At 37.0% G+C, this 20,395-nt stretch overlaps 1 protein-coding gene across 1 annotated transcript in view; it reads left to right on the top strand.

Annotated features, from left to right (window-relative positions):
• LOC137408610 (mutS protein homolog 5-like) overlaps positions 1 to 20,392 on the top strand; it is a 44,818-nt gene extending 24,426 nt beyond the window's left edge. The window contains 15 exon segments of the mRNA XM_068095197.1: positions 558 to 720; positions 4,521 to 4,583; positions 5,454 to 5,525; positions 7,651 to 7,777; positions 8,347 to 8,459; positions 8,859 to 8,939; positions 9,260 to 9,305; positions 10,183 to 10,224; positions 12,605 to 12,701; positions 14,491 to 14,580; positions 16,407 to 16,539; positions 19,025 to 19,249; positions 19,495 to 19,641; positions 19,889 to 20,026; positions 20,221 to 20,392. Of these exon segments, the coding sequence (XP_067951298.1) occupies positions 558 to 720; positions 4,521 to 4,583; positions 5,454 to 5,525; positions 7,651 to 7,777; positions 8,347 to 8,459; positions 8,859 to 8,939; positions 9,260 to 9,305; positions 10,183 to 10,224; positions 12,605 to 12,701; positions 14,491 to 14,580; positions 16,407 to 16,539; positions 19,025 to 19,249; positions 19,495 to 19,641; positions 19,889 to 20,026; positions 20,221 to 20,382 (1,699 nt within the window). The 3' untranslated portion in view covers positions 20,383 to 20,392.
• Positions 20,393 to 20,395: the final 3 nt, after the last annotated feature.

The following is a 20,395-nucleotide window of genomic DNA, read 5'->3' as shown; positions in this document are numbered from 1 at the left end:
TTTCTTTAATTTTTTTAAGATACGGTATGTATACATTAAATGTTTATTGCTTAAACAAATGAATGAAATGTGTTTCATCTATGAGAACAAATAAATTTGCAGTAGGTCTCATACTATTGTACTAATGAGAGGTGGATGATGTGGTAGACCTCACGCTATAGTAGCAAACATGGGACTGAAATGCAAACAGCTAATCTGATAGCTAATCTGATAGCTAACAGCTAAACTAACATTTGTTGCTGCTGCATGGAAAATTCAGCAGCTCGACATCAATTTCAATTATAACAACAGTTGGGTCTGTACTAAGAACCACCTTGAGACACTTTATAAGTCCAAATTATTTTCCATCAAATCAAGGATATCTGTTCCTTTATCATCGTGTCAACATACTTTGTATTATTTAATATCTCGGCCTGTTTTTCCCTTGACGGTCATCAATATTAGCGCTCAACTTCTCTCACCTCGTTCCTATTTACTCTTGCCCTACCATAGTTGCATCACATTATCTCAGGAAATTTTATTCATTTTCATTCATTTTGTACTTGCTAAACTATTAGCGTTTGATGCCTGCTGTCCCTCAGGGAGATGTTTCTACGGCCAAGTTGTGATATGCGTTTGCTGAATGAGAGACTTGATTGTCTAGAGTACCTCGCACCTTCCAACACCAGCGAGACGAGTCTTCTCATTAAATCTCACCTCGGAAAGCTTAGGAACATGTCGGTTAGTCTCACACACATTACTCGTTTTGCGCCTTATCTCCTCTTAAGCAAAGCATAGATTGGTTTTTCTGTGTTGTTATACCTGTATTAGTAAATATATGGACTAAAAACATATATAAAAAATAAAATAAAAAATATATAGGCTAAAAACACAGACATAACCTTCCTGCAAATATTCGTGACTTTTTTGTTTGCGTTATTTGATAAAGATGGAAGAAGATTATAAGGTCATGGACTGGAATGACTGTTGATATATCATTAGAATTTTATATGATTGTACAAAGGTATGCGCATTAGTCTAGTTATATATAAATCTCAAAGTTTGTCATTTGTGTGTCCCGTTATAGCGATAAAGTTATAAGAACAAAAAATCTGCTTTACACTGAAATTTTACTCTGTCCCTTTAGTTCTGCAGATAAGCGTACTATTCATTACACTATGCGTTCAACTAGCAATACTATGGAATAGTTGTACACATCATAATTATTACATCTGCCAATCTTTAATGTTGATTAGCTAAAATAGAGTACATTTCGTGCTTCAGCTGGGACGCTTGAAGATCATGATTGCATGAGTGATCATGACATAATTCTTTTCCTAACGTTGGCTCAAGTTATAGTAACGGTTCTTATTATAGTAAAGATTTAGACTAGCTTAAAGGTTGACTTGCAACAAAATTCACATTACAGTTATTTGGTATCAAAAGATTCACCATGTCTTACTCTGTTGTGTTGTAGGTGCCAAATATGTGGAAATGTGATTACAAGCTCTTAAAAGATTGGAATCTGTTTATTTCTCTGACGTAGTCATTACATTTGGTTATTGTCTTGTCACGTGGTGTTCTCACGTGAATTGAAAGGCCAATAAAAAGCTCAATATAAAACTTATCGTAGCACTAGTTTATGACAAACACTTCGGGTTTTACCGAAGACCCCGTATCAAATATAGATGCTCGCTACTTTACAGTTTTGTTTCGGTTTGGTCTAATCGTCTAGTCGTAATCTGATCATGTGACCCAATACTTCGCAAATAATTTCTGCAGCACTTTTCAATTATCACAGGTGACCAACAGGCTTGTCATGATTATCAGACAATGATATGTACTCCTTCGAGCTAAGGTTAAAACAGTTAACAAATTTTTACGGTAAGTTATAAGATATCAGTGCTAAAAGTGACAGCATTACGATGACGATAAAATAGACGCGTAAGAACAATAGACATGGTTTTATTGAATGCGTGAAGTATATTTGTGAAAATATTTCGACGAATGAGGTTGCATGAAAGTGTAAACAGAAACCATCTTTCACAGCTGCATCACATTTGAGCCATTTTAAAAGGAGAATCCAAACTACGGTGGTCTCGTGTGGCTGCGATTAACTGTTCGTTTTTTGGCCTTTAAGAGCTTGTAATCACATTTCCTCATATTTTGCACCTACAACACAGCAGAGCAAGACATGGTGAATCTTTTGATACCAAATAACTGTAATGTGAATTTTGTTGCAAGTCAACCTTTAAGCTACTCAAGTTCATTGGGTAAAGAAGCCTAGCCAATCTACATGTATATACCGTATATAAACGTGAAATTATGTCTGTCCTTCCAGCTATAGATCTTAAAATCTTGGATTAAAGAATCCATACCAAAGAAGATTTGATCGCGGTCCTACCGTTTACCGGTCAGGCACCATACTCATTAGGCCAGCGAGATTGAGTTGGTAGCATGCTGATATAAGTCATTATATGAGAGCAAATACCCAACAGCTTTGTGTATGATGTGGGTCATAGCATAACGTCACGAGAAGCTGTTGGCTCACATTATTAAACGTACATGTACTCAAATTTTCCATTGGCAATGTGCCAGGCTAATAGCGAGCAACCCTCACCACTTCTCTTGTTTATAGGATAAAACACTCTTCTCATGATTTGTAGTTTAAAAGTTAGAATGGCAAATGTTGTTATATGATAAATACAAATCAATTTTCTGTCCAAGAAGGCTTTTCTATTGCCCGGGCAACACCGGGTAGCACAGCTAGTCTATAATTATATATAAATCTCAGTGTCTGTTCGTCTGTGGTTCGGTCTCTCCAGCTATAGCTATTAGAATGAACAATCCGTATTGCCGAAGATTTGATCTCGGAACTTCTCATTCCCCAGGCAATATGCTAACCTTTATAGCACATACATTACATAATTTTTTTATTATATATTTCAATACATCAGAGTCTTGGCTTTCGAATGAGCCTATATTCAATGCACAAAGAATAATAGTACTATGAAAAACGGGGTGTCAAAAGTACGTCCTGCAAAAAAAACACACTTGGTTCAGGTACTCAAAATGTGGCGTCATAATTCTCATTTAGCCTTAGGTCGTCGATCCCTTTCGCTGCCATTGAGGGTGCATTTTTCTGTGACAATCGGTGCTGTTAAACCCGGAGAGCGCTAACAATAAACTAAGATTTCAGATAATCAACAATGCCCGTGATCATGCTAACGCCTGACCAATACAATCACGTGTTTTGGGTTAATTAATTATGCTTCAATAAATGTACTGTTGTTGATAAAGGTAATGAAATCACATCGATTAAATTATGACCTGCGGTTGCGTGGCCCTAGGACTAAATGTCAATCGCACTTTCTCGAGATCACGCAATGCTTGAAATTAATTAGTCTCAGTCATCACCCTCAACGTCACATTAAAAATAAAGAGCTAGTGCATAATATCATCGGGAAAATATAGTATGATTCTTGGAGTCTGAGGTACTTATCATAGAAATAATATGTACATGGAGAACTAATGACACTGATTCTTTTGTCATTTTCATTCATTTTCTGGAGTTGTCCTACCTTCGCCTGCCACTAGCGTCATTATCGTAGTTGATAAATAAGCAGTAAGAGCACACAACAACGAATATGAGAATTGTGACGTCACAATTTTCGAAACTATGCCAGTAAACGTTTTCGCGGTAGAGCTCTGAGGAATTCCTATAAACACCAACCAATGTCTGTCTCACCATGGCAAACAATAGCTCATTCGAAAGCCAAGACTCTGATGTATTGAAATATACATTAAAAATTATGTAATTTATGTGCTTTAAGCTACGCGAGGTTGGTGGACGCATTGGGCGATATAAGTCGTTATGTCGGTTAAAATATGCATAGCGACTGCATTACGTTACACCATAACGTCACTAAAGCTTGCTCTCACGGCTCTTATAATAAGTTTAACAATAGGGATACTAGCTGACTCAAATTAGCCATTGGCAATGTGCCAGACTAATGGCAAGTGGCAGGCAACTACACTGTACATTACCTGCAACTGTTTAGAAGCTGTTTTTAATACCCATGCAGCGCCGGACAGTTGGCTAGTGTTTAATATAATAAGAGCAGTGTCTGTCTGTCCGAAGCCACGCTAAGAGCGTTAAGAAAAAATATTGCCTCTCACCGAAATTGAACCTGGGGCATCATATTCAATAGCAAGCACGCTGCCATTGCACTACTTGTGAGACTTAATAATTCATTGGAAAATTCTCTATATACTAATTATTCATGACAATCTCTCAGATTGCACAGGACTGGCAAGCATTCTAGTTGAAAATAAATTTTCTATAGAATAACATTTTTGCAACGCTGGGCATTCAGCTGGTAGAAATATGTGTGTCACTAGAGATGTGTGAGTGTTAGTAGAGATGAATGTGTATTCATAGGTAAAAGTGAGTGTTAGTGACCACTACTATTACTGAATTTCTATTAATTTCTATTAAATAAACTTTTATGAACTTCTGTTTATCTTGGTTTTATCTACAGAGGATTGTGTGCAAGATGAGAAATGCTGAACTAAAAAGCACTGATTGGCTGGCTATGCATAGGGTAAGCAATGATTGACTGATTTTACATTGGGAAAGACACTGGTCGCCAGATGTTATATTTAGCAAACTCTGTTTAGTTAGTAACTAAAAACTGATTGGCTAACTCTCCATAGCCTAGTCGATTGTTGTGCGATCTTCATTTGCTCTTGCTTTGTACAGAGTATTCCGCGCTTGTCAACCATTGTTAGAAAAACACTACATAGTTTTCATGAACGTAGTTGGGTTGTGTTTGATATTATTTCTGCGGGTGTGTTATTGAGTAAGCTTCAATTGGTTAGTAATTGTGGTCCTACATTTATTCACTATTGCCTCACTTATAGTATTCCATGCTTAATAATTAGTGACTGTACAGATTTACTTGTACTTTGTAATTGATGCGTTGCTTTATGACATTTCTGCATATAATCTGTCTATAATGTCGTTTTCTTTTTCATGCTGCCTTTGGCCTCTGATTCACATCAGTTTCCGAAATGGCTTGTAGTAATAGTTATTATAGAAGACTTGTGACATCACAATAAACCGGGATGTCTACTGTAACGATGAGCACTTGGCAATAACAAATCTGACACCGTACAGAGTGAAATGATAAAGTTTCTGATCGTATTCTGAAGACAATAGCAATACACTTATATAGCCTCCTAGTCAATACTATTGACTATTGGTTATTGTGTTATAATTTTACTTTGTTAATATCTTCATTAAAACATTTTGATGATTTCTCTAAGTTTTAAGAATGAACTTAAATCCTAAAGGGAAAATAATAAATTGTTATAATCGAATCTCACTGCTGGGGGAATTACATCGAGTTAAGTTTACATATTTAATTATTGTGTAAATATATTCTGCATGACTGGAATCACATCTGCTGCAGGTCTTACAGAGTCTTATTGTCATAACTGATGTCTGTGTGACACACAGAAAGGACCTGCCACTTTTGTCTAAGGTATGAATATAAAATTATCGTTTGTATGTACAAATCAATCGACTGACTTCTACCCTAATCTGTGTACTAGACCATGTGATATTATTTACTAGTTTTTATACAGTAGACGCTCTTACGACGTAAATAATCCGTTTTGAAAACGTTTATATTGTAGGGATTGTATGTCATACAATCAGTAAAATACCTGTAAATCAACTAATATGTTCCAATATCTTCCCAAACTCACCCTTTTGGCCCTTCAAAAAGGAAAAACTAAACCTAACTTATTAATTTCTATGACTATACAGCAACTGTGGTATTATTGGTTTGTATCGACAACTTTTCTCTTTTTGTTATCACTTTCACTTGGCTTAAAGTCCATTATTACAGTTTTTTTATGTTATGTTAAGGAGAATGCACACCTTCAATGTCAATTTCAATTGATTTTTCAATTTTTCTTTTAGAGAGTAAGGTCTGTGCTTAAAAAAAAAAATTGCATTGTCTATAATAAAGTATTCAGATTGGTTGACCAACATTCTAACACCTGCACCAATTGACAGCCTTAAGGTATTTCTGAATACTTGTGTTGCTACTTATTCCTCGTGCTTTATCAGCACACATGACGATCTCGATTATGCCTTAAATTCTGACAAAGGATGATACACATTCTATGAATAAACAATCGTTTTGAGCGATTATGATAAATAAAAACACATAGACTCACTACTAATTAGAATGCACTCTGATTGGCTATCACAAGTGATTATGTCACTTTAGTCAGTCACTGCTACATTCCCACTGATTCTTGATTACATTCTCTCGGTCTCTTATCAGTTATTTTAGATGACTGTCCAGCTTTTTAAAAGTGTCCATTTTGGTGGTAAAATCTGCAGCATTGTGAACACATCTCAAACACCTTTGTTGGTCTACAGGCTAGCAACATAGTAATCAGCTGGCTCGTATTTCAGTCTCAAACACCTTTGTTGGTCTATAGGCTAGCAACATAGTAATCAGCTGGCTCGTACTTCAGCTTCAAACACCTTTGTTGGTCTACAGGCTAGCAACATAGTAATCAGCTGGCTCGTACTTCAGTTTCAAACACCTTTGTTGGTCTACAGGCTAGCAACATAGTAATCAGCTGGCTCGTACTTCAGCTTCAAACACCTTTGTTGGTTTACAGGCTAGCAACATAGTAATCAGCTGGCTCGTACTTCAGTCTCAAACACCTTTGTTGGTCTACAGGCTAGCAACATAATAATCAGCTGGCTCGTACTTCAGTCTCAAACACCTTTGTTGGTCTACAGGCTAGCAACATAGTGATCAGCTGGCTCGTACTTTAGATGTTACTATATTTTAGTGTTGGATAACGATTCGATTGCATTTGGTTTTTCGATATTTGTTCTCTCTCGGTTTATCGATTCAGAAGGAGAAGACAACTGCGTATGAACCGAATTTTACATCACGATTCGATTCAGTGTTTGCGCATGCCCACGCAGCAGTTTCCTAAGCAAATTTTCGTGAGAGCATCGATCGGTCAGCAAATAAGTTGAGGTTTTTTTCATCAAAATTTTAGCAATAGTCTTGACTCTTGCCAAATAAACTCATGTGATGTTTTGTAGTTAAGAGACATATTTGTAATACCTTATTATGGTATTAATCTTCATTGAATGTATTTGTCCTGAGTATATTGTAATTTTTTTATTTATGCTTATTCAACTGTTTTTAAATTACGTAATCAATTTGATGTTGAATCATTAAATTTTAAAGAGGATAAAATTTTTCAAATTGTATTGGTTAATTAATATTAATATAATTAAAATTTTCACTATTACTTACTTACATTTTTTGCAAATATTAATTATTAGTTTACTATTTATTAATAAATATACAAATCTCGGTTTGATGCGGTTCATAATGCCAAAATGAGTAAACCGAGATTCGGTTTCATTAAGTTTTCAGGAGAAAACAACTCTGAAATTGAATGCATAGTGCAGGTAGACATCGAACAGCTCTACTATATTTACTATTATTTGTGTAAACCACAGCAGCTCACAGTTTTCTAAATAAAGACAATTGCTAATAATTTTAACCATTGTGGTCAGCTAGTTCCTAGCTCTTGTGGTTCTAAAACTTTCTTTGGTTTTAGTTTTCAGACTACAGGGAAAGCATGCACTCTGCTGGGCAGATTTTGTTTGATATTCTCGATGTGGAGCTGACTCGAACCACCAAATGTTTCACAGTTAGACCCAACTATGATGCTGAAATGGATGCCCGTAAGTGCTCATGATGGGAGCTGATTTATTCCTCAGTATAGATACAGTATTGTACAGCCACTTAATGTCATTGAGTTAAGTTGCTATCTGATTATGCTGGTGCATGCAACAAGAAAAACTGTGTAGAGCAAAATATTAACTAGTAAAAATTGCCTATATAATGATTTTGGAGTTTATTGCTCTTGTCAGCAATGAGATGATAAATCCAAACGATCCTTGTGCGCCAAAGTATGTTGTTTATAAAAAATTCTATGATGGAATTGAACACTATGTGTTGCCGCATTAGGTCTCATGTGACTTTTACTGTAGAGTAGTAGCCTATACATTGTGAGGATAAATCTAAATGCAGTATGGTATATACGTATACTGTATAGCTGTATATTAGACTTCTGTGTTGCATCCCTGATATATTCCATCGTCTGATAGTTGTGTATGTAGCCATGATGTCTGAGTGATAACTATGGATGTAATTTAGCGTTTAACTTTTACTCCACAGTTGTGTCCTTGTGCTATATAACGCTTGCATATAAAGTGTCTGCCGTGTGTAATATATATATACTATATGACAGTTGTACAGAGGCAGAGAGACTTGCCTGAGCTGCTGGCAGAACGACTGACTAATCACGTGAAAGACATAAAGAGACTCGTTAGGAGCACAGTACACATTCACTATTCATCCCAGGTCTCTATGCAAACTCTTCTATGTTATGATCTTTAGTACAGTTGGGCATGTTCCCTATGCTCACAATGCTTATTGAGGTCTTTATGAAATTTCAAAATCAAATGAGTTATAGTATGATGTGCTTTAGCTAGTTTTAAAATATTAATGATATAATTTTATCTTCCATTACAACTAACCCAATGTGCTAGAAAACCACTACTGTTGACCTCTTTGTACACTACAGTAACATTGCGATCTGTGCTTGTTTCCTGCCAGCCCTCTACTTTAGTCAAACCAACTGCTAGGGAACTAAGTGTATGCAGATTAGTTTCAAAACTGAATGTATTACTTTGTAAAGTTGGAGTTATCTTCTCATTTGGTTTTGTAACGTGGATCTTAATGTAATATTGTTGTATTTAGTTAGGATGTATGCTGATGGTTGATATAACAGGCAAGATGGAACGCACTGGTGACTACAATGTAGATGGACTCAAGTTAGAGGTAGGTCGTAGCTGACTGCCTGAACGTGTGTTTATGCATATAGACACAAAACTAGCCTGCTTAAAGAACTCATTTTATATAAAATCTTTGCATTGGGAAATTTTAGCTTTTGCAGTGGGTGATCCTTTTGGCAAACTTTCTCATAGGGGGTGGTAGTTTGTGGGCTTCCAGAAATACAATTGTCAAGGTTACTGTTAGTTAGTTGTTAGTTAATATGCTGTACTCTGTACTGGTGCTCAGTTTGTGGTAGTATTTATGAAACAGCAATGTCATACGGTTTAACATCATGCATGTTTAGTTGCGTTTGAATGGCATTTCAGTTCTTGACAGAGAGCAGCGCTTACTACTCCTCAGAATTTACACGCGGTATGAAGCCTTCATTGCTCTTCCAATCTCTTTTCTGCAGATTGTGTTTGCAATTTCTAGCACCAACCACATGGCTTTCATTTAAAACTTTTGACTGGTTACACCTTCTTTAATGCCTTTTCTGTCTGTTACCGTTTGTCATGAGCCATGGTTGCTTAGCTCTTTGATTTGACAATATATTCGGTTCTTGTTGACATCAACCAAACTCTATCTTCAACTGATGTTCGTACCTTGTTTTCGTTTTTTTATGCAGTTTGTTCCTGATTTGTTTGTAGAGCCCAGTAATGGTTAGCTCTGTGAAGATAACAGTTCAGATACTATTAGATTCAGTTGCTCCACAGATAGTGCAGTCAAATGTTGATAGCAGTCGCAGGTTGATAACTTGTTACTGTAGTGCTGTTTACATTCCCATCTGATGCTCGTGTTATGATGTTAACTTCTTGCTATGATGTTAGCTGCTTGTTATGATGTTAGCTGTTTGTTATGTTAGCTGTTTGTTATGTTAGCTGCTTGTTATGATGTTAGCTGCTTGTTATGATGTTAACTGCTTGTTATGATATCAGCTGCTTGTTATGACGTTAGCTGCTTGTTATGATGTTAACTTCTTGCTATGATGTTAGCTGCTTGTTATGATGTTAGCTGTTTGTTATGTTAGCTGCTTGTTATGATGTTAGCTGCTTGTTATGATGTTAACTGCTTGTTATGATATCAGCTGCTTGTTATGGCGTTAGCTCCTTGTTATGATGTTAGCTTGTTATGATGTTAGCTGTTTGTTATGATTTTAGCTGCTTGTTATAATGTTAGCTGCTTGTTATGATGTTAGCTGCTTGTGATGATATGAGCTGCTTGTTATGATGTTAGCTGCTTATCGTTGTAGAAATATCTGAAGTACATGGTGACGTAAACACAGATATAACCGGTGAGCCTTTTCAATCATTCAAATATTTCACTGTGTGTAGCAATGGTTAACGCCTATAATATAGAATATTCTTAGAATGACCATGCGTAATTTTACTTACATAGTCATGTACCAACAGTGAAAATGTATGACCCTTAAAATAAAAGTCACTGTCATTATTATGTAATGATTGTATTATTATTGTTATATTTGTTATAATTGTAATTATACTGTACATACATACTGTTTATTTTTTGTGTCATAATACAATATAATACAATATAATACAATAAGAATGAACATGAATAACATAGCCAACACATTAAAGAACATTTTGGCTGAAATTATTTTGAACTGTAATATTTACATTGTTTAGTTTCAAATGAAATTGTGTATTTTCAAATAGCAGTTTTTAACTTCCCTGTCTGTATATTACACTTTACTGAGCTCTGGTTTAATGCTCCCTTCAGCTGATGTTTACAGAATCTATGTTGAGAATTTTTAAGCAAAAAACATACAGGAAACTCCAAGTACACTAAATAAATACATGATGTCAGACTGTCGTACGCAGAATAAGATGATGTTAAAAGTAGTTGAATTCTATGGAAATAAGAATAGAAAAGGATGATTGGTGAATGAGAAGAGGCAGATATAAAGGGTAACATGAACAGTTTTGCATGTAAGAAATGTTTAGAAGGTGAAAAGGGAGTAAAATATTTGGTGTAGTATTAAACAGAATAAAGATTAGGTTTTTAATTTGAAAAGAAAAGCCATAAAATAATTTGCAACGAGTGAAAAATGACATATCAAGGAGATCAGAATTGGGTTTTTAATGCACGATTTACTACCAGCACTCAGGTCTGTCTTTTCTTTTGCTATAGCGTATAACATTGCAGTTTGGGGTGCCCCATGATTCGCTTGAGCTACCCATGATATACTTGGGCTACTCATGATGCACTTGGGCTACCCATGATGTACTTGGGCTACCCATGATGTACTTGGGCTACCCATGATGACTTGGGCTACCCATGATGCACTTGGGCTACCCATGATGCACTTGGGCGACCCATGATGTACTTGAGCTAATCATGATGTACTTGAGCTACTCATGATGTACTTGGGCTACCCATGATGCACTTGGGCTACCCATGATTCGCTTGAGCTACCCGTGATGTACTTGGGCTACCCATGATGTACTTGAGCTACCCATGATGTACTTGGGCTACCCATGATGTACTTGGGCTACCCATGATGACTTGGGCTACCCATGATGCACTTGGGCTACCCATGATGCACTTGGGCGACCCATGATGTACTTGAGCTAATCATGATGTACTTGAGCTACTCATGATGTACTTGGGCTACCCATGATGCACTTGGGCTACCCATGATTCGCTTGAGCTACCCGTGATGTACTTGGGCTACCCATGATGTACTTGAGCTACCCATGATGCACTTGGGCTACCCATGATGTACTTGGGCTAATCATGATTCGCTTGAGCTACCCATGATGCACTTGGGCTACCCATGATGTACTTGGGCTAATCATGATGTACTTGGGCTACCCATGATGCACTTGAGCTACCCATGATGTACTTGGGCTACCCATGATGTACTTGGGCTACCCATGATGCACTTGGGCTACCCATGATTCGCTTGAGCTACCCGTGATGTACTTGGGCTACCCATGATGTACTTGAGCTACCCATGATGCACTTGGGCTACCCATGATGTACTTGGGCTAATCATGATGTACTTGAGCTACCCATGATGCACTTGGGCTACCCATGATTCGCTTGAGCTACCCATGATGCACTTGGGCTACCCATGATGCACTTGGGCTACCCATGATATACTTGGGCTACCCATGATATACTTGGGCTACCCATGATGCACTTGAGCTACCCATGATGCACTTGGGCTACCCATGATGTACTTGGGCTACTCATGGTATACTTGGGCTACTCATGATATACTTGGGCTACTCATGATATACTTGGGCTACTCATGATGTACTTGGGCTACTCATGATGTACTTGCGCTACTCATGGTATACTTGAGCTACCCAGGATGTACTTGAGCTAACCATGGTATACTTGGGCTACTCATGATATACTTGGGCTACTCATGATATACTTGGGCTACCCATGATGTACTTGGGCTACTCATGATGTACTTGGGCTACCCATGATGTACTTGCGCTACTCATGGTACACTTGAGCTACCCATGATGTACTTGGGCCACTCAGGGTATACTTGGGCTACTCAGGGTATACTTGGGCTACTCATGATGATATTCTTGGGCTCATGATGTTCTGCATGGATAGTTGGCTAATATAACAATTGTGTGAATGACTCTGACTGATATACAGTTGGGCAAGAATGCTGGTTTACTTTACAGACAGAGGACTGGCCCTCATGTACCAGCTACAGAACACTCTCCTGCCTTTCATGGACAGCGTGCTGACTGTCCTTGACTTGTGCTCTGAGCTTGATTGGTTAGTAAATGGAATGGTCATACACAATACATCTTAAACCGCTTTCTACAAGTTTATTGTGAATCAAAAGAAATTAATCTAATAATATAGATTAGCATTGGTAAAGGTGGTCAGATGTAGTGCATTGAAATAGTATAGGAAGTTAATGGGAGTTATATAATTAGACAAAATAATTAAAGATAATGTTAATTCAGATCCTCTCTCTTTCGCTCTACCACTCATGGCTCCCTTTATACTTGAGTTGGAAAATTCGTAATGCAAGAGTGCTTGAAGTTGTTAGCCTTCTTTCCATCCGTTCAGAGAGCACCGACTCTGTATTATCCTTCAAGGTTGACTTGCAACAAAATTCACATTACAGTTATTTGGTATCAAAAGATTCACCATGTCTTACTTTGTTATGTTGTAGGTGCCAAATATGTGGAAATGTAAGGAAAACGAAAAGCCGCCGTAGATTGGAATCTCTTTATTTCTCTGACGTAGTCATGAAATTTGGTTATTGTCTTGTCATGTGATGTTCTCCCGTGAATTGAAAGGGCAATAAAAAGCTCAAAATAAAACTTATCGTAGCACTAGTTTATGACAAACACTTATGGTTTTACCGAAGACCCTGTATCAAATATAGATGCTCGCTATTTTAAAGTTTTGTTTCGGTTTGGTCTAATCGGCAAGTCGTAGTCTGATCATGTGACCCAATACTTCGCAAATAATTTTTGCAGCACTTTTCGATTATCACAGGTGACCAACAGGCTCGTCTTGATTATCAGACAATGATATGTACTCCTTCGAGGAAAGGCTAAAAAATTAAATGAACTTTTACGGTAAGTTATAAGATACCAGTGCTAAAAGTGACAGCATTACAATGACGATAAAACAGACGCGTAAGAACAATAGACATGGTTTTATTGAATGCGTGAAGTATATTTGTGAAATATTTCGACGAATAAGGTTGCATGAAAGTGTAAACAGAAACCATCTAACACAGCTACGTCACATTTGAGCCGTTTTGGAAAGAGAATCCAAACTACGGCGGTCTCGTGATGGATGCGATTGACTGTTCGTTTTTCAGCTTTTAAGAGCTTGTAATCACATTTCCACATATTTGCACCTACAACACAACAGAGTAAGACATGGTGAATCTTTTCATATCAAATAACTGTAATGTGAATTTTGTTGCAAGTCAACCTTTAACACTGGGTCATCATGCTCAAAATATATTCTCCTCGCATAGACACAGCTTGTCCAAACAATAGACCTTTTTCAAACATATTCTGTCAACCGGGTATTTAGTATGTGAGGTAATTTATGCATCTGGAAGCTATGACCTAGTATCAAGATTGATATGGAGTCAGTATTATTAATTTAATTTATTTATTAATTTCTAGTCTAAAATATTTGATTTTAAAACTTCAAACACTCTTGTATTATTTTATGTCTGTAGTTCTGTGTAAGGAAGCTGAGGGTTTAATTTCCATTCAATTATGTTTGACTAGTGCCTTTGTACACGCTTCTCTGAGATGCCTTCCCATCGCCAGAGTGAGTAATGCTTCGTTACGCTACTTCCACCTGTCAGCAGTGATTGCCATGCTTCGCTTAATCATTGACTGTGTATAATGAAGCTCCTTCCATCTCATATTATGGTCGCTTCCTCTCTCGTGTCAAATATATTCAAATACAGCCCCTGGAAACCATCCTTCATTATTGAGCGTGTCCATTTTATGTTATTGATAGAAACTGTTTTGGACAGAAATTAGTTGAGTGAATGTTTAACAAATATTGTGCATACTTGTAGCCTGATTGGCCTGAGTTCCTACTGTTTTGAGCACAACTATGTGAGGCCCAAATTGAACAACAAAGACATCCTTTGTATTAAGGCTGGAAGGTAATTACGTTACCCGCTTGGGTGAAATATTTAGGATTTACTCTATAAACCATGTAATGAGTACATACGGTATCCTTACAGTGCGATGCAATTTAGAGCATCCAATCATTGATAGGCTTATATATAATTACAGTCAAACATGGATAACTCGAACTTCAAGGGACCGAGCAAAAGTGTTCGAATTATCAGAGCATTCAAGTTATCAGAGCACTGTCACAAGTCCATATATTTACTTATTTATTAGTAGATACATGTACATATACAAACTATAATATAAATCAAAAGCACAAATGGCTTGTTTCAAATTAAATGCTTCTAATGTAAAGTTTAAAACGTTTTCATGAAAAAGTATAGAGATTTTTCTATCACTTGAGATTGGTTTGTTGTTTGAGGTGATGTTATTGCCAGGACGTTTTTCAGATTGACATTGGCAAAACTTGATCGTTGTTAAAATGCTCAAAAGAAAAGACATTTTTTTCTTTTGGGATTTAACCCACGATCAATTTTGCCGTTTTTTCTTGAAGTTTATGCAGATTACCTTACTTTACCTGGGATTCGTTAAGAGCAACACTCCGAGGCAGTTCAATTAGAAGTTTTACGAGGTTTTACGGTACATTCTATATCACTCACGCTTTTTTAATAGATACTTATTGAATGTACACACGTATTCTGTGTTTAGGTCAAACGATGAATAGTTTTTTGTAGCTCAGACAACGTATACGTTTAATTACAACATTTTTTAAGACGTTTTAAACATTCAACATTCCGACGTTGATTCAACACGGAATCAACGTCGGAAAACTATTCATCACGGGCTAGCCGAGTCACGCACTCAAGGATTTTCGCCACGCACATACAAAACAAAAACAACATGCGATTTTCGTTTTGTATGTGCGTGGCGAAAATTCTTGCACGCGTGACCCGGCTAGCCCGTGCTATTCATCGTATCGCAGTATAAATCAAATTTCACCAAACTTTTAGAAAAGTCGTTGACAAAAATATTTTGCCGATGGTGGTAATAACGACGCTTATGAATTACGAAAAGATGAAGTTTACCTCTATGGCTTTGAATAAAGTGATTTTCTAAAGCGAAAACAACCGTTTCGGTAGCTGTTGGGCAAAAAAACAGTTCGAATTAACAGTGTTGAGTTCGAGTTATCTATAGCAATTTATCATTACGTGGGAACGGACCAAAGGAAATGTTCGAATTAACCATGTGTTCGAGCTATCCGTGGACGAGTTATCCATGTTTGACTGTATATATCACCTGTATATTTTATTGCTTTAGCTTTGCATTATTCTTTTATATTCTTTTTGTTTTTTCATGAAGCTTTGTTGTTTTATACTCTGCTACCTACGTATGGTTCTCTCTCAACTTGTTAGGTGATATCATGTCTAAGGCTGGTTCTGTAAAATTATCGCTGGTTCTGTAAAATGATCGCTGGTTCTGTAAAATTATCGCTGGTTCTGTAAAATGATCGCTGGTTCTGTAAAATGATCGCTTATGTGGTTGTATTTTACTTAGGATTTGCATTCATTACATTATTTCTAGTCTTTTACAACAAAGAAATGTGTCAAATACCGGCTTCTAGTATTTTTTACAGCTGTTGGATGAATGATTGTAGAACTATGAGTTTTGGTGATCATATCGTATCGTAATGAAGTATTTTGGTGATCATGTCATATCGTAATGAAGTATTTTGGTGATCATGTCGTAATGAAGTATTTTGGTGATCATATTATAATGAAGTATTTATACTGCTTGTATAAGAATTCAACTTTTTTGGATGTTTCAACTCATACATGCTGCCTGCTGTCCTTGTAAGGCATCCATTACTCGACGCTCAAGTGGATAACTTCATAAGCAACGACACTATTAGTGGGCCAGGGGAGAACAACTCCAGGGTTATGATCATCACTGGTCCGAATGCTTCTGGCAAGTCCATCTATTTGAAACAGGTATTTGTCTGAAAGCTCCTGCAGCGTCAAACATAACATAGTGCTTGTCTTCATTGGCAGCACTCCATAGTCTCAGTCGAGAGGCTCGATTCTTTGACAAATTGAAATGATATTGATTTACGACAGATAAGTGCATGTATTTGTCTATGAAGGACTATTTTTTATTCCCATACTAATTTGTCAACTCTTACAAATATCCAAATAGGTGGAAACTTTATTCATGTCCGTGTTGTGGTCTGGTCAAGTTCACATTCATCTTAACAAAAAGTTACTCAGGGCTAACAGTTGCATTCATCACATGCCTGGATATGTAGATGATATGACAGCCTTGTCGGATTTCATCATGCATTAAAAATGTACGAAATCAAGTTGGTTATGGTGCACAAGTAGTTATAGGAAGAACAACCCACATAATTCCTTTTTGCAAGTTGTTTCTGAAGTCCCAGTTCACAGATTATCCTACGCTACAGCGCAGCTAAAATTGTCTCGGTAAATCAGTGATCAGTCATAATTCATTGAAAGCTAGCTACTAAGCTGCACCCTATATTGAGTTGTTTTCTTTAGCGAAAGCCTTGAAGAAAATTTTACATCTCCCATGTGTTGGTGTGCTATGTATGATATGCCTGGATTTCTATAATAGTGTTTGTGTGCGTAGCCTGAGTGCATAGCATAAAGGTACGACCACAGGTAATGAATTTTTCATTCATTCTGATCGAAATCACGAAATGATCGAATTATTCGGCCAAAATTCACAGAATTATTTGAACTGTGCATGCACACCGAAATCGTCGATGAAACGCTTCTAATTAGCTTAATTGGCCAATTATTAGCGAGCATGACTCTAGCAGTTTTTACAATTTATATAGTCCAAGACCCGTTTAACGACACACAATAAAAGTACCAGCGCAACTCGACATAGTACACATGATGCAACTGCCTAGATTGCGCTATTGTTGATTTGTTATCGCTCGGACACTATGGCTACGAATAATTTCTTTTTCAATAATAACTTTTTTTTAGCAACAAACGTTCCGTTGTAGAAACAGTTGCCATCTTTAGCGCATCTAGGCAGTTGCATCAGATGTATCAGGTGGAATTGCGCTGATACTTTTATTGTGTCAGTGCAATTCAACCTTTCACCTTTCCTAAAATTCAATTCATTTTTAGGATTACCGGTTTAGTTTGCCAGTTTAAAACTGGCAAATTAAACCAGTAATCCTAAAAATGATATAATAAATATTTTATTCTTTTTATGATGCAATGAAAATGTAATAACATGCTGTTTTGGTTTAAATTATAATATAAATTTGCAAACATTAATATTTTGTTTTGGTGATTGATAATCACAAGCAAGTCAATGCATCGTGTAAGAGTGAGGAAAAAACGAATATGTGAAAAAATGTGGCTAATCTCTGCATCCTCTCCATAACAGACTCTCTCTCTACTATCACTTACACCTAGCAATTGCTGAAGTTGGAACTATATTTCCGTAGAAAGTTTGTAGCCACTTTCTAGCTCAGATTCTCTCTGCAAGGGGTGCCAAGCAATGACTTCTTTTGAACTTATGAGAGGTCGGAATTATCAAATGATGATAGGCTGGTTTTTATTTCCAATCTATACAGCTTTGTTGTTCACGATTCGATATGCGATGAAAACAGAAAACTCTGTAAATCATGCTTTAAAAGATTGGCTTCAACTTTTCATCATGTAACTCCATTTATTGGTATAAGAAAAATCATATTTGTTCCGGACTTGAGCTCTGAGTAAACTTCACCTCATAGGCTCATTGGCAGAAGTTGTATATTGGATTGGATATTGACTTTGAAATTTTTATTAGTTTATGATAAGAAAATAGAAAAATTATCACTGGTAATTGGTGTTTAGCAGCCTAATCCTATTGTCTCCGAAATAGATGCAGTCTTATAAAGCCTTGCATACTTTTGGTTGTTTAACAGCGAGGAGGAATTTTATGTTTTTGCAATATTGCTATGTAATATTTCATTGTATTGCTCAAATGATAAGGGCAGATCCTACTTTGGTTTACCACTCGGAAAGTTTCATTTCTCTTCCTATGCAGGCCGTATGCCTAATTATCTCTCATGAGTGCTGATCAAACTGTTTTGCATAATATTAGCATATTAATTTAAAACGAGTAGAATTACTTGAGAGAATTGCGTGTGTCATGCCACTTACTGGTATCTTGCCAACACCCTTCCTAGTTCATGAATAAATTCGCACAATGTCAGAGAGCATGCAACACGCTTGAATTGTACAACTAGTTGGAACTCATGGAAATTATCCTCTAAAATAAACACCAAAAATACTCCATCATCAAATGACACATTGAAATTATGCTGATGAACAAGTCACTATGATTAGTCGGGTGTTAGAAGTTTATTTTAACACAACTGCGGTTGAAAACTTTAAAAGGATAGGTTTTAGCATATTTGTAATGTAGCAGTAAACTTTAGATTGTTTATTTCAGACGCTGCTCATTGTCTACCTCGCTCATATCGGCTGCCTCGTGCCGGCAGAGTCAGCGGATGTTTTTCTCACAGATTCCCTACTTGCTCACTTCCCTACATCCGATTCAATCAACTCAGACGTGTCAACATTCACGGCCGATCTCAGCCGGATGGCGGCCATTGTAACTAATGCTACAAGCAAAACTCTGGTCGTGCTGGATGAGTTTGGCAAGGGAACCTGCCCGGTTTGTCATAAACATGCGCAAAATTTTTATTAAGTTTTTAATAAAGCAGTTTTCGTCAATTTTCAACACAACTTCGTCACCAATACTCGCTTGATGTCTTCTCTCAATTCATATCACTTCATCAAATGATTTGATAGATTGTTTGTTCATTTCGTTGGCATCTAAACTTAAAGCTTGCTACATTTTCCAGCGCACATCGCTGAGCATTTCTATGTTCATGACAATCTTTACTTCGACTCATTTAGATCGATGGGACGGCCTTGCTGATGGCATTTCTTTATCGATGGATAAGCTCGGAAGCAAAAGGCTGCCCGCACGTGCTCGCATCTTCCCATTTCCATACCATCTGCAAGTTCAATGTTATTCGTAACTCTCCACTCGTCACACTCAAGGTAGCCATCAAGCATGCACATGTTTACATTTTGATTAGATGCAAAAGGACTTCCAGGTGTGGAAGGACTTCAGGTGTTCAGATCCGAAACTCATTTGTCAGACAGGACCGGTCTTCCTCATTTGCTAGTAGCTTCTCTCATTAATTCGTTAAAACAGTTGTTGGCTCAAGATCTCGCCGCTATGTCTAATTGTTCCATTTTAACAAATTACTACTAGAAAGTGTGACAGTCAGTAATTCTGTTGTAGACACTCGAGACTTGCACAGAGAATGGCAAACTTGTATATCTCTATGAGTTGGTAAATGGAGCAGCGGGTAGCAGCCATGCAGCGGCTGTCGCCCAGCTTCTTGAGCTACCAGCCGATTGCTTAACTCACGGGGCACAAGTAAGCTTTTCATAAACTTATCTCCTAGGGAAACCTCCTGAAAAACAGTTTTTGTTAGTTTTTAAACATCCATGGAGTGTTTGAAAATAGCCATTAAATGATAAAATTTCATTGATTACTACTGTGTTCATTGTATTTTAATATGGGAAGCATTTGAATTGCAGAATCTGCAACAATCGCAAACATTTTTACAGGCCTCTGATCAGTTTGCACTGGCACGGCAGGCGGCAAAAGCCAACAGAAATTCTAAACATAGTCAATGGAAACAGGAAGTGGTCCGTCAACTGCTCGAGTTGGACATGAGTAACGAGGAAATTACTTTGCAGTTTCTTGATAATCTCAATATTGAGCCATAAAACTGTATCAGAA

The sequence above is a fragment of the Watersipora subatra genome, chromosome 1 (genome assembly GCF_963576615.1).
Source record: "Watersipora subatra chromosome 1, tzWatSuba1.1, whole genome shotgun sequence".
Taxonomy (NCBI): domain Eukaryota; kingdom Metazoa; phylum Bryozoa; class Gymnolaemata; order Cheilostomatida; family Watersiporidae; genus Watersipora; species Watersipora subatra.
This window is presented reverse-complemented; position numbering and strand designations above follow the sequence as displayed.